Source organism: Phacochoerus africanus, chromosome 6 (genome assembly GCF_016906955.1).
Source record: "Phacochoerus africanus isolate WHEZ1 chromosome 6, ROS_Pafr_v1, whole genome shotgun sequence".
In the NCBI taxonomy this organism is placed as follows: Eukaryota; Metazoa; Chordata; class Mammalia; order Artiodactyla; family Suidae; genus Phacochoerus; species Phacochoerus africanus.
In genome coordinates, this window is record NC_062549.1 from 106,548,971 (window position 1) to 106,563,971 (window position 15,001).

The window sequence follows — 15,001 nt, forward strand, 5'->3', positions numbered from 1 at the left end:
TCAGGATTACCTCTTTCGATTTGGTTTTCTAGATCTTTGGGTTGTGTCTTTTAGTCAGTAATCTTACCAAATAATGTATCTGTTGCATTTTTGTCTTTCTTTCTGAAACTCTAACATCTGTATGTTGGCCTCCCTACCATTCTCCATCTCTTTTTTTTCTTGGCTGTGCCTGCAACTTGCAGAAATTCTCAGACCAGGGATTGAACCTGCACCATGACATCTACCTGAGCCACCAAGGAGTTCTATCATTCTCCATGTCTTCTAACTTAAGTATTTACTGTTTTTGAAATTCATGATGTAAAGTAGAGAGGCATTGTCTTCTGAACAATCTCAGTTTATGAATATGCTCTTTAATTATATTACACTTTCATTAAAACCCATTCATTGCTTTTAAAATATTTTAAATCTGCCACCCCCCCCCTTTAAAAAAACTTTATTTTGAGGTATGAGACTTTTTTCTTTTCTTTTTTGGCTGTACCCGCAGGATGTGGAAGTTCCCAGGCCAGGGATCAAATTCGAGCCAGGGCCATGATACAGCTGCAGCAACACCAGATCCTTAACCCACTGTGTTGAGCTAGGGATTGAACTAGAGCCTCCACAGAGACAAGCTGGATCCTTAACCCACTGTGCCACAGCGGGAACTCTGAGATTCTTTTGTTTTGAGGTTCCCAGGGAGTTGCCAAAAAATGTTAGAAGTCCTTTGTATTCTTAGCCCATCTTTTAAAATAGTTTTCTGAATATTTGCTAGCTTCTGTTTCATTCTTTAAATATAGTAAGTAGAGATACTTTGCTTCTGTTACTAGTCTTTTTTTCCTTTTTTTATATTGATTTTTGCTCAAGGTGCAGTGTTTCCATATATATCATATACATACACACACACATATATGGTTGTTTTAAACTAAGAACTTTCTCATTTTCCTTGAAAATTGTTTATGCACATTTTTTGTCTAGAATTATGCTTTGTTCAATAGAGGTGTGAATTTCCTTTTGCCAGTTCATAGAAGCAGTACTAGATTGGGACCATTAAGTTTCCAGAATGAAGTTGTTTTGGACCAGATGCTGTGCACTTTGTTGGAAAGTCCACATAGAATGCTTTGTGACTACTACTTCTAAGTGTTCTTCCCTCTTCTCTTCCTCAGTATTGTTATAACTTTACTTTTGTCCTATAGAGGTGGTGGAGGAACAGGTTACTCTTTTTTTTTTTTTTTTTACTTTTTAAGGAATTAAAATTTTATTATAGTTGATATACAGTGTTCTGCCAATTTCTGCTGTATAGCAAAGTGAACCAGTTGTACATAAATGTATGCATTATTTTTCTCACATTATCCTCCATCATGTTCCATCACAAGTGATTAGATATAGTTTCCTGTGCTGCAGAATCTCATTGGGGTTACTCTTACTACATCCTTACATCGGGTTCATAGCTCTTTTAGATCTCTGCCTTATGGTGGCATAGTAATACACTTGTGAAACCATCATCACACTGAAAATATTTATTATCCCCAAAAGTTGCACCTTCATATTCGATAGCCATTTTTGCTAGGTAACTAATTCTAGGCTGACAGTTTATTTCAGTTCTTTAAAGATGTTGCTCTACTCTATTATGATTTGCATTGTTTCCGTTGTGAAGTCTGTTGTTCTGTCTTTATTCCTCTCTATATATCTATTTTCCCCTTCTAGGTACTTAAATTTTTTTTTCTTTTTATTATTGGCTTTAAGCAGTCTGGAAATAATATACCTTTGTATATTATTTTGTGTTTGGAGGATGTTGAGCTTCTTAGATTTATGTAGATTTTATAGTTTTCATCATATTTGTGGAATTTTACTCTAATTCTTCTAATATTTTTTTTCCTCTTTCCCCAACCTTTCCATTTGGGGATGCTAATCATACATATTAGTGTTATTGCAGTTGTCTTAAAACTTTCTGTTACTCTCTGGAGTTCCCATCGTGGCGCAGTGGTTAACGAATCTGACTGGGAACCATGAGGTTGCGGGTTCAATCCCTGGCCTTGCTCAGTGGGTTAAGGATCCGGCGTTGCCATGAGCTGTGCTGTGGGTCACAGATGCGGCTTGGATCCCGAGTTGCTGTGGCTCTGGTGTAGGCCGGTGGCTACAGCTCCGATTAGACCCCTAGCTTGGGAACCTCCACATGCCATGGGAGCGGCTCAAGAAAAAGGCAAAAAGACAAAAAACAAACAAACAAAACTTTCTGTTACTCTCTTGTCCCCCTCTCCCAGTTTTTTTGTGTTTAACTTCAGATGGGATTAATAGCAGATTAGACATTACAGAAGAAAAGATTAGTGAATTTGAAGAATGATAGCAATATAAAGTAACAGCTTGTTCTGTGTCTTAAGTAATTGAAACATCATTTGATGTTAGTGGGTTTTTTTTTTTAAGCTTTAATTAAAGTTGACTTTTGTTCCTCTTCTTATTTATGTGAGAATTCTAATATCGTCCCCAAGCTTTCTTGAGATTTCCGCCCTTCTGGTTCTCATGGTTGTTCAGAGTACGTGCTCTCTGCAGCTGTTACTGAACCCTTAGGGCGTTATCCTCTCACTTTCATTTAAAACCTTGAAAAAGGAACATAGCCTCATTTAAAAATTCTCAAAAACGTGGAGTTCCCATTGAGGAAAAAAAAAGTCCTCAAAAACAGGTTTTTATGTACATTGTAGGCTTTTCTTCATTGTTGAAGGACTGGATTTTTTTTTTATTACAACAATGAAAATCATTTAAAAATTACTGCTAAAAATAGCAGTGATAACTAGCTTAATCCCTTACTTACTGTGCTTTAGTAAGCAAAGTACCATTTTGTTGTTGTTTGTCTTTTTAGGGCCGCACTTGTGGCATATGGAAATTCCCAGGCTAGGGGTCCAGTAAGAGCTGTAGCTACCGTCCTATAACACAGTTCAGAGCAACGCCGGATCCTTGGCCCATGAGTGGGGCCAGGGATCAAACCCATGTCCTCATGAATACTAGTCAGGTTTGTTACTGCTGAGCCACAAGGGGAACTCCGAAAAGTACTGTTTTTGTTAAGTGCTTGGTGTTGTTTTGATCAGTTTAATTTGAGGAATAATCCTATAAGATAAATACAGTGATTGTTATATATTTTTCTGAAAAAGAACTGAGACAGAGAAGGTTGTCCAAATCATCTGTTACTGTGAAGACAGTAGTTAAATCTAGTTGTTAAATCTTTCTAAAGATTAAATAAAAAAATCCATATAAGATACTTAGCCCAGTGCCTGAAAATAAGTAAGTTCTCAAAACAGACTGACTTTACTATTTCTAGGCTGATAAATTCTTAGAACAAATATAATGTTGGAAATTTTTTTTTCAGAATAATATTGAGGATAGAGTGGGTAGGTGTGTTGACAAAATTGGCTATAAATGGATACTTTTTGCAAGTGGATGATAAATTCAGTGGGATTGAACTTTAAGCTTGAAAATTTGTGTAATTTTATGTAATTCATATTTATTAGATTTTATGGAATGACTGAATTTAAAAAACTGAGTCAGAGTTACTACTTAGCAACTTTAAAAAATATTTCCCTAGGTATTCAGTTTGAATGCAGACTCAGATGATACATTTCCCTAAAAGTGTCAGAGTTAAAATCTTATGAGTTGTTAAACACTTTGACAGTTACTAAGAAAAAATACTGCAATTACTTGGTAAATAGAATAGCATCCCTATACAACTCAGGACTCAGATAAGATTCTAAATTTTGTAGGGAGTTCCCTTTGTGGCTCAGCGGGGTACAAACCCAGCAAGTATCCATGAGGACGCAGGTTTGATCCCAAGCCTTGCTTAGTGGGTTAAGGATCCGGCGTTGCTGTGAGTTGTGGTGTGGTCACAGACATGGCTCGGATCTGGTGTTGCTGTGGCTTTGTTGTAGGCCAGCAGCTGCAGCTCCAGTTTGACCCCTAGCCTGGGAATTTCCTAATGTTGTAAGTGGGGCCATAAAAAAGCAAAAAAAAAAAACAAAAAAAGTTACAGTTTGTATTTTATAGTTAAGTGATTCTCAACCTTAAAAAAGCCCTCTTAGGGAGTTCCTGTTGTGGCACAGCAGGAACTAATCTGACTAGTATCCATGAGAATGTAGGTTTGCTCCCCAGCATCGCTCAGTGGGTTAGGGATCTGGCATTGCCTTGAGCTGTGGTGTAGGTCACATACACGACTTAGATCACTGCATGGCTGTGGCTGTGGCTTAGGCCAGCAGTTATAGTTCCCATTTGACCCCTCACCTGGGAACTTAAATATGCCATGGGTGCAGCCCTAAAAAGCAAAAAGCAAAGCAAAAAAAAAAAAACTATTTTTTTTTTTTTGGTCTTTTTGCTATTTCTTTGGGCCGCTCCTGCGGCACATGGAGGCTCCCAGGCTAGGGGTCGAATCGGAGCTGTAGCCACTGGCCTACGCCAGAGCCACAGCAATGCGGGATCCGAGCCTCGTCTGCAACCTACACCACAGCTCACGGCAATGCCGGATCCTTAACCCACTGAGCAAGGGCAGGGACCGAACCCGCAACCTCATGGTTCCTAGTCGGATTCGTTAACCAATGCGCCATGACGGGAACTCCAAAAAAAAGCCTATTTTTTATTATTCATTTCCCATACTGATGAGAACCATATTTTCCAAACCTCTTAGCAAACTACATTAAATGATAATTTATTTCTCAATTATATATATATACAGAAGCATGATGATCAGTCATATGTGTTATACTGAGTTTCTAAAATTCTAGCTAAAGTTCCACAAAGTCTTGTTTATGAGGCCCATCATAGCTACATCATAGGCATGCACAGCTTTTACGTAGACATTTTGAAATATTGAAAATAGCTCACTTTCACTAGGAATCGCATGTTAAGAAGCGCTGCTTCATATGCAAGATAGAAGTCTAAGAAATTACTTCGGAGTTCCTGTTGTGGCTCAGTGGTTAACAAATCCAACTAGGAACCATGAGATTGCGGGTTCGATCCCTGACCTTGCTCAGTGGGTTAAGGATCCGGCGTTGCCATGAGCTGTGGTATAGGTCACAGACGTGGCTTGGAGCCCATGTTGCTGTGGCTGTGGTGTAGACCGGCAGCAACAGCTCCGATCAGACCCCTAGCCTGGGAACCTCCATATGCCATGGGAGCGGCCCCAGAAAAGGCAAAAAGCCGAAAAAAAAAAAAAGAAAGAAAAATCTAAGAAATTATTTTCATTTGTTTACATATTAACAAAATTATGCTTAATCCATTTATTGGTTCTTTCCCCCCATTTTTTGCAGTGTTTTCAATTATAAGTTTTGATTGTTCAAAAAGAAAGCTCAGTGTTAGTTTATTATGTTAGCTAAGGGAATCAAAAGTAGCTTCTAACCAAAACTGTCCATAGTCGTTCCTTTGTTTTTCAAGCTCCAGTTAGTATGTTTCTTCTAATAATTGAAATTTATTTCAATGAACAGAGACAGTTAGGATTATCACTGTTTAATCAATACCTTGATGGCTCACTGTTATTTATTATCTGAGTACAAGTTGAGCAAAATGAACAGTGCTTTAGCTTCTGGTTCCCCCTTCTCTTCTAGCATTGCCTTCTTTTCCTTAGCCCTGAAAATGACAGATGGCTTCAGAACTGTGTACTTCTGTACATTCAGATTTTTCCCCCAGTGAAGGTTCTTACCTTCCTCCCAATATCTAGAAAGCTCTTATTTATCCTTTAATATCCAGCACAGATGTCAACTCCTATGTGAGGGGAGGAAAACTTACTTTCACCTAGGTGTATCATGATGTGTGTGTTTGCTACTTGTTCACATTAGTGCAACAAGACATTTCGAGAAAAAAGGATTTTAAATCACTTATTTTGAGGTGAGAAAAGATGTACAGGGTTAAATTTTATGAATTAAAATTTTGTGAGTTATGATACTAGTTGACATTTCTACTAAATGCCTTATTTGCTGACATAATTAAACTCTGGGTCAAAGGATCTTTCTTCCTCACAATGTAAAGCTTCAGTCTAAAAGGCTAGCTTGGTAATCTCATATTCCTGATTTATCTGTTCAGACTAAATAAAATAAAATTTTATTTTGGAATAGAGAAATTATGGTATAGGAAATAAACCAAGTGTTGCTCCTTCAGTGAAAGAACAGTCTTTGGGTTACCTATGTAACAGTAGCAACTCTTTTTAAAAGCCTTTTGAATCAAAATACTCACATGCTTTTATGCTGTTTAATTAATGTCTTATACAGCTTATAATGTGCTAGACTTTACATTACATTGTAGACAGCTGTTTTTTGCTTTAAAGTATTCTTTAAAATTTTAAACAATATGTTTTGTTATGTATATTTTACTATAATAAAAAATTAATGCACAAAATAGAAACCTCATTTGCCAACTGTTTTCTATAACGCTGTTCTCCATTTGCTCTAAACTTTGCCTTCCAAAGCTCTCTGGTTGTCCTTGAACCATACCGCTCAGCGAACTTTCCTTTTGTCAACAACTTCCTAGCCTTTCCTCCTGGATTTACCTTAACCTAGACCTTCACTGAAGGCAACAAACATCTAGATGCTCATAGCCTTCCTTTCATGTCAATTTCTGCCTTTACTTTAATGATTTACTTTAATGATTTCATTGTTAACATAGATAATTATAACTTTGTCAGTACCTTGAACTTCTCATTTCCAGTGGTCTTTTCTTAACTCTTAGTTACGCATTCAGTTTTTAGGTCATACCATGGATATTACTTTATATGGATCCAGTTAAACTCCCAAATTACCAAAGGTGCTGATTTCTGACAGAGTCCATTCTTCAAACTTGTTTATTCAGCTATATCAATTAGTATTGTATGTACCCTGATAACTCCTCTGAGCTGTGGTATAGGTCACAAATGTGGCTCAAATCGTGTATTGTGGCTTTGGCATAAGCTGGCAGCTGCAGCTTTGATTTGACCATTAGCCTGGGAACTTCCATATGCTGCAGGTGCAGCCCTAAAATGGGGGGGGGGGGCAGGGCAATGGAGGAAGCATAATAAAAAGGCTAAGAAACTATATATAACAGTAGCTACAGTGATTTTATCATGTTGGAACTGTGGGTAGTTTCCCTACCTTTAAAGGTATTTTGTAATATATATATTTATTTTACGATTTAAAATGTATGCAACTTATCACCAGTATTTGGATATTTTAAAATTCAATTTTTAAAAGATTTTATTGTAATTGATTTATAATGTTCTGTCAATTTCTGCTGTACAGCAAAGTGACCCAACTATACACATATATATATATATGCATTCTTTTTCTCACATTATCCTCCATCATGTACCTTCTCAAGTGATTAGATATATATAGTTCCCTGTGCTATACAGTAGGATCTCATTGCTTATCCACTCCACATTCAATAGTTTGCATCTATGAACCTCAAACCCCAGTCCACCCCACTCCTTCCCCCTTTGGCAATCACAAGTCTGTTCTCCAAGTCCATGAGTTTGTTTCTTTTCTGTAGATAGGTTCATCTGTGCCATATGTTAGATTCCAGGTACAAGTGATATCATATGGTATTTGTCTTTCTCTTTCTGACTTACTTCACTTAGTATGAGAATCTCTAGTTCCATTCATGTTGCTGCAAATGGCATTGTTTTGTCCTTTTTTTTGTGGCTGGTAGTATTTCATTGTGTATATATATATATATATATATTACATCTTCTCAATCCATTCGTCTGTCGATGGACACTGGGTTGTTTGCATGTCTTGGCTACTGTGAATAGTGCTGCTATGAACATAGGGGTGCATGTATCTTTTTCAGTGAAAAGGTTGTTCCGATATATGCCTAGAAGTGGGATTGCTGGGTCATATGGCAATTCTGTATTTAGTTTTCTGAGGTACCTCCGTACTGTTTTCCATAGTGGTTGTACCTTACATTCCCACCAACAGTGAAGGAAAGAACTCTTTTCTCCACACCCTCTCCAGCATGTTATTTGTTCACTTGTTAATAATGGCCATTCTCACTGGTGCGAGGTGGTACCTCATTGTAGTTTTGATTTGCATTTTTCTAATAATGAGTGATGTTGAGCATTTTGTCGTGTGCCTGCTGGCCATCTGTATGTCTTCTCTGGAGAAATGTCTATTCAGGTCTTTTGCCCATTTTTTCAGTTGGGTTGTTTTTTTGTTGTAGAGTTGTATGAGTTGTTTGTATATTTTAGATTAAGCCTTTGTCAGTTGCATTGTTTTAAAATATTTTCTCCCATTCCATAGGTTATCTGTTTTGTTTTTTTTTAATGGGTTCCTTTGCTGTGCAAAAGCTTGTCAGTTTGATTAGGTCCTATTGGCTTATTTTTGTTTTTATTTCTGTTGACTGGGGATACTGACCTAAGAAAACATTTGTACGGTTGATGTCAAAGAATGTTTTGCCTGTGTTCTCTTCTAGGAGTTTGATGGTGTCTTGTCTTATGTTTAAGTGGTTAAGCCATTTTGAGTTTATTTTTGTACATGGTGTGAGACTGTGTTCTAGTTTCATTGATTTACATGCAGCTGTCCAGTTTTCCCAGCACCACTTCCTAAGGGCTGTCTTTTTCCTATTTTATGTTCTTGCCTCCTTTCTCGAAGATTAATTGACAATAGGTGTTCTGGTTTATTTTTGGGTTCTCTATTCTGTTTCATTGGTCTGTATGTCTGTTTTTATACCAGTACCACACTGTCTTGATTTCTCTAGCTTTGTAATATTGTCTGAAGTCTGGGAGAGTTAGGCCTCCTGCTTTCTTTTTTTTCCCCCCTCAGGGTAAAAATTTAATCTTGAATCAGAACTCTTAAGCGTACTGGAACAATTATGAGTAATTTCTTTTTGTCCTGTAGTGGCTTCTCAGGGTCAGGTTGAGAGGGTAGGAATTGGTAGTTAAAAATTGCTGGTGACATAAGGGGTATGTGGCCAGCATTGAATGTTGATCATTAAAGGAAGGTTTCCAGATTGACTCATGCTGCAGTTCTTCATTTCCAAATCATAATTGTAAATTTTCCATTTTAAATGTAATTTTTGTTTTGGTTTTAAAGGTATCAGTTTTTGGAAGAAGCTTTTCAAAACCAGAAAGGTGCAATTGAGAATCTACTGGCTAAGCTTCTTGAGAAGAAGAATTATGTTCATTTTGCAGCTACTCAGGTGCAAAATAGGTACGTTGTGTTTCCTGGAAATCATAATTTTACTTTATGGATTATTAAACACATTGGGTCCAGTTTAAATTTGTTTTCCTTCTATGTTATATTAAGCATAAATTGAAAATATGTTTTTGTTTTGGAGGGGTCAGTGGTGTGTTTGAGTTTTGATTATAGTATTTGTTAATTAATGGAAACTTGAATGAGGAGTTCCCCTCTTGGCACAGCGGAAACAAATCTGACTAGGAACCATGAAGTTGCAGGTTCAGTCCTTGGCCTTGCTCAGTGGGTTAAGGATCCGGCGTTTCCCTGAGCTTTGGTGTAGGTCTCAGACTCGGCTTGGATCTGGCATTCTGTGGCTGTGGTGTAGGCCGTCAGCTACAGCTCCAATTAGACCCCTGGCCTGGGAACCTCATATGCCGATGGTGTGGCCCTAGAAAGACAAAAGACGAAAAAAAAAAGAAAGAAAAAAGAAAATTTAAGTGACTAAAATATTGAGTACTGTTTTAGGATACATTTTTGACTATTTATAATTAATATGACTATAGTCTTTGTAAGCCTTAGTTAAATGTAGAAAAAGCAATTACTGTGTAGAGAGTTGAATTACAAAATTTTAACTGGAGACTGTGTGGAAGATAGGAGAGAATATGACAAGTGGTAGACAAATTAATTTTCTATCTGTAAAACAAGCGTTAAAGACAGTACTCATTGGAGTTCCTATCGTGGCTTAGCAATTAACGAATCTGACTAGCATCCATGAGGATGCAGGTTTGATCCCTGGCCTTGCTTAGTGTGCTAAGGATCTGGCATTGCTGTGAGCTGTGGTGTATGTCGCAGACGTGACTCAGGCCACCAGCTACAGCTCCAATTTGACCCCTAGCCTGGGAACCTCCATATGCCACGGGTGCAGCCCTAAAAAGCAAAAAAAAAAAAAAAAAAAAAAGCAGTTCTTATTTTAGGGATGTTATAAGGTAGTATAGTTTCTAGCACATAGTATGCTTTCAAATTTTAGCTGTTGTGATTTTTTTAAATCAATAACACCATGAGTTTTTAAAAATCCTATTTTGGCTTATTTCTAAATAAATTTATTGATAAAGCAAGCAGAACTAAGTTCTATGAGTGAATAGGTTAAGATTAGGAATCCTGAAAAAGTCCTTAAAGACCAACATGGAGCCGGCATAAATAAAACCCATCTTTTAATTTTAGTTCCTTTTATTGTCTTTTTTTTCTTTAGGGCCACACCCTCGACATAGGGAAGTTCCTGGGCTAGGGGTCAAATTGGAGCTGTAGCTGCCAGCCTACACCACAGCCACAGCAATATGCCAGATCGGAGCCATGTCTTTAATCTACACCACAGCTCACAGTAATTCCGGATCCTTAAACTACTAAGCAAGGCCAGGGATTGAACCTGTGTTCTCATGGATACTAGTTTGGTTCGTTACCACTGAGCCTCAACGGGAACTCCTAAAACCCATGTTTTTAGAGCTATGAATAGGGTTGATATATGCTTATTCTTCAGATTCACAAATATTGAAACTTCTAGGTACTCTGAAATACTAAAGTCAATTTATGATGATTTAAAATGATACATAATATGGAGTTCCCGTTGTGGCTCAGTGTCTAATGAACCTGAGTAGTATCCATGAGGATGCAGGTTCAATCCCTGGCCTCACTCAGTGGGTTAAGGATCTGACATTGCCATGAGCTGTGGTGTAGGTTGCACATGTGGCTTGAATCCCCTGTTGCTGTGGCTGTGGTGTAGGCCAGCAGCTACAGCTCTGATTCAACCCCTAGCCTGGGAACTTCCATATGCTATGGGTGCGGTCCTAAACAGACAAAAAAATAAAAATTAAAAAATAAAAAATTGATGAATAAAATGATAATAAAAAATATTGAAGATGAATGAATAGTACATTGTATGTTATATTAGAGAATAGTACATTAGGCAGTAGTAAGGTGTTAGAACTTTCATCTTATAAAGTGATGCCAAAGGAAAATAAAGGCTCCTCAGAGGTCGTGGATAATGTGTAAATATATGGATACACACTAGTCATAGTTTCATAGTTAGCTCTTGTGGATCTGTCAGGATGTATTTTATACTGCTGATGTACTGTAGATGATATTGGAGAGGGTAACTGTCATCTCATAAATTACAAATGGATGTCCTTTCCAGAGACAGGATAGTGAGACAAATTGTATAGCAGTCCCATATTTTTATTTGTATATTTTGTACATATTTTGTATATATGTTCCTGAATCTGTGTAGGAAAGTGAGGTTTATGTGTTAGAAGATCACAAAGGGTTAGGGAGATTATTTCATCTCAAGAGAGCTTTACAAAAAAGTATCAAAGTATTAAAATGTCTAATGATACTTCTCCATTTCGACAGATTGTCCAATGACTTTTCTCCATTTTTAAATATACTTTCATTTTATTTCCTCCTTCTCAGTTGAACATAGAGTATGCATACTTTAAATCCAGGAGAGTTTGACTGTGGCTCTGTAATCTCTGCTTTTAGCATGCTTAATAATTTTAACCTTTGGCTGAAGCATTTTAAGTTTGAGTCATATGTTTCTTACCACTAGTAATCAGCACTCTCACTTTAAAAAATGTCTTCCACTCACTTCAATAAGATAAGGATAGAATTGGGAGTTCCCATCATGGTGCAGCAGAAACAAATCCGACTAGGAACCATGAGGTTGTGGGTTTGATCCCAGGCCTCGCTCATTGGGTTAAGGATCCAGCGTTGCTGTGGCTGTGGTGTAGGCTGGCAGCAACAGCTCCGATTCGACGCCTAGCCTGGGAACCTCCATATGCCGCGGGTGAGGCCCTCAAAAGACAAAAAGACAAATAAATAAATAAATAAATAAAAGATAGGATAGAGTTGAATAAATTTTTATTTTATTTTTTAAATTATTTACTTCATTATTTATTTATTTTTTTGCTTTTTAGGGCCGCACCTGTGGCATATGGAGGTTCCCAGCCTTGAGGTCATGTCTGAGCTACAACTGCTGGCCTACACCACAGCCACAGCAATGCAGGATCTGAACTGCATCTGTGACCTACAGCAGCTCATGGCAATGCCGGATTCTTAACCCAGTGAGCAAGGCCAGGGATCGAACCTTTAGCCTCATGGTTCCTAGTCGTATTTGTTTCCGCTGTGCCATGACGGGAACTCCTTAATAAAATTTTAAAATAAATGCCTAAGTTAGTACTGATGTACAAAGGAGACAAAACTGCATTTTTGGCTTAATGTATTAAAGTTACTCAAATTCGAATTTGGCAAATTTAAGGCAGTTTTAGGTGTTGAAAGTATCAGTTATGGTTTTTACAGAAGTAGGATGTATAAAAATTGAAGATTACCATCTTATGATTGTTAAGGTTTTATGTATTCATTGGTAGGTTTCTTCTTTTCCTGTTTTATACATAGCAAGCTATTGGCTATTTCATATTTGTACCCAGAATTTTCATAACTGCGCAGGAACTTATACATATTTCTAAAACATCTACAGCTATTTTTTAAAAAGGAATGAGAATGTTTTATTCAAGGAAATAAATACACAGTTAAGGAACTGTATACAGTAGATAATCATTTTGAGAAGAACCTATGAGTAGGGTGTATCCAAATTCACATTCGAAGTGGTTAAGTTATAAGTGAAACTAAATGCTTCTAGGCTTCCTGCTATTTCAAAAGATAATAGTATTGGTGGCAACATTGTTTCCTTTCACATTATTCTTGAAAAGCATTAAAATTAAATAGAACCAGGGGGCCAGGTTTGACACTAACCAGAGTTATTGATGTCAGATGTTTGTATATCATATTCATGTTATTGGAACTAAAGGAGATCACGTCTAGATTAATAAACTGCCCTTTGTGAGCTTAATTTAAAGCTACTAAATTTTTAATCCACTCTATGTCTACATATATAACTGGTGTTTAGCAGATTGAGTGGTCAGTTCTGCCGAAACTTTAGTTGGACATTTGACAAAGGTTTAATTTTAATTACTTGGTTAAGTGCCCAGTGGGGTGAATTTCTTTAACAGTTGGTAATACAGAGACGTAGGATAAGTTGATAACCTAATGATGCATTTCTCTTATTCAGGATAAAAGAAGTAAATGAAACTAACAAACGAGTAGAACAGGAAATTAAAGTGGCCATTTTCACCCTTATCAATGAAATTAATAAGAAAGGAAAATCTCTCTTACAGCAGCTAGAGGTATGGTTCAAAGCCAAAATAAAACAAAAACTGCTTCTCTTGCTCTTGAGCTGTTTTTAATTTTTATTGAAAGCTGTTTTAGATTGGTTTGGGGGGGGGGTGGAGGGAAGTAAAGTAAATTAAAAAAATTTTTTTTGGTGTTTTTAATCGGAAAATAGACCTTTTTCAAGTTACTTTGCAACCCAGTTTAATGAATAACACTGATTTTAGCTGTATAAATTAGGAGATAGTGTTGTCCTCTTAAGAAAGCAGGAATTATTACTAAAATGTGATATAAATGAAGACTAAGCTCACCTGCCACATCCCCTCTGCTCCTCCCCCCAACATGAGCCTCAGTTTAATTTTTACATATGAATGTGTATTGGGAGTCTTACTGACTCATGTGTGTGCTTCACTTTATTTTTTAAATGTTCCATAGTTTTGCTACAAATGCTACTCATTTTGAAATTTATAAACTTTAAAGTTACTGATAATTTTGTTTTATTAGGTCTCTGTGTTATGTATTTTGAGATTACTATGTGGATGTAAATTTCTAAATGAGAATCTAGTCAATTTGTGAAACCCAAAATGTTTTAATCAGACTCTACTGACCAGAGTTGATTGGTTCTCAAAATTTTATGCATTTAAGTAGGCTTAGATGGTACAGGGTTATGTTTAAAGCTCCATGGAATATTAATAATTTAAATTATGTGAATATTTGATTAACTTTTAATTAATATTAACCTCAAATTTTTCATAGTAAATTTTTTTTCTGTTCCATTTCTTCATAGAATATTGTTGAAATATTAGACAGTTACATACAAATAAAAGAAATTATGTCAGCAGAGAGTTATTTCTGTCTGAAATACATGGGACCTTGTAAGTGGAGAGCATGAGCAAGCAATTATTTTTGATAACTTTTAACTTACTGCAAATATATTTTAATTATAGTTCTAAAATAATGTTCTGAAACCATTTTAAAAACTTTTAAGTGAGGCATTCCCTGGTGGCTCAGCAGGTTCAGGGTCTCTGGTATTGCTGTGGTACAGGTTTGATCACTGACCCCTGAAACTTTTGTATGCTGTAGGCATAGCCAAAAAAACCCCAAAACTTTTGAATGAAAAGATGCCTCTTAATGCTAAAATATACACAAATACCTAATGAATCATGTGCCATGTATTTCTAACATATTAATAATTTAAGCATTAGATGTTTTCAAGTGTACCGTGTTTCTAAACTTTGTAAAATAGAGGTTTTCCTAAGCTTTGTGAAGGGGATGATTTCTGAGGGAAGCTGTAAATGAAGCTTCTGTTAGTTGAATATATTTATTCATTGATTTACCTTATAAAATAACCAACTTGTTTCCTTAGGGAAAAAAATTGTTCAGTAAATCAAGCTGGGTCTTTTTTTGTAAGAAAGTGGTTAAGAATGAAGAGGCAAATTGTTTAGCCTGCTGAATGTCAAAGGACATAGGACTTCACCTATCCCTTCTGGGAATTTTAGTTCCTAGAAAACATTTCACTTTTCCTGTGCAGCATTTTTCCCAAATTGGCCTTTCCTTCATCCCTCACTTACTCCCTTGTTCTTTATGAACTTTTGTCATGTGACCAGTTTCCCTAGCTCTGGCTCTTAAAGCTTTGGAGTCCTCTTTCTTCTTTTGTCTTAAGTACTTAGAAGAGAATTTAACTTCAGACTTAT

General features: G+C 36.6%; 1 protein-coding gene across 4 annotated transcripts in view; it reads left to right on the top strand.

Annotated features, from left to right (window-relative positions):
• TRIM33 (tripartite motif containing 33) overlaps positions 1–15,001 on the top strand; it is a 131,693-nt gene that overhangs the window by 82,912 nt on the left and 33,780 nt on the right. For all 4 annotated transcript variants that reach the window (XM_047784953.1, XM_047784954.1, XM_047784955.1 and 1 more), the window contains exons 5-6: positions 9,009–9,125; positions 13,210–13,324. In XM_047784953.1, the coding sequence (XP_047640909.1) occupies positions 9,009–9,125; positions 13,210–13,324 (232 nt within the window). The remainder of the gene's footprint in view (positions 1–9,008; positions 9,126–13,209; positions 13,325–15,001) is intronic.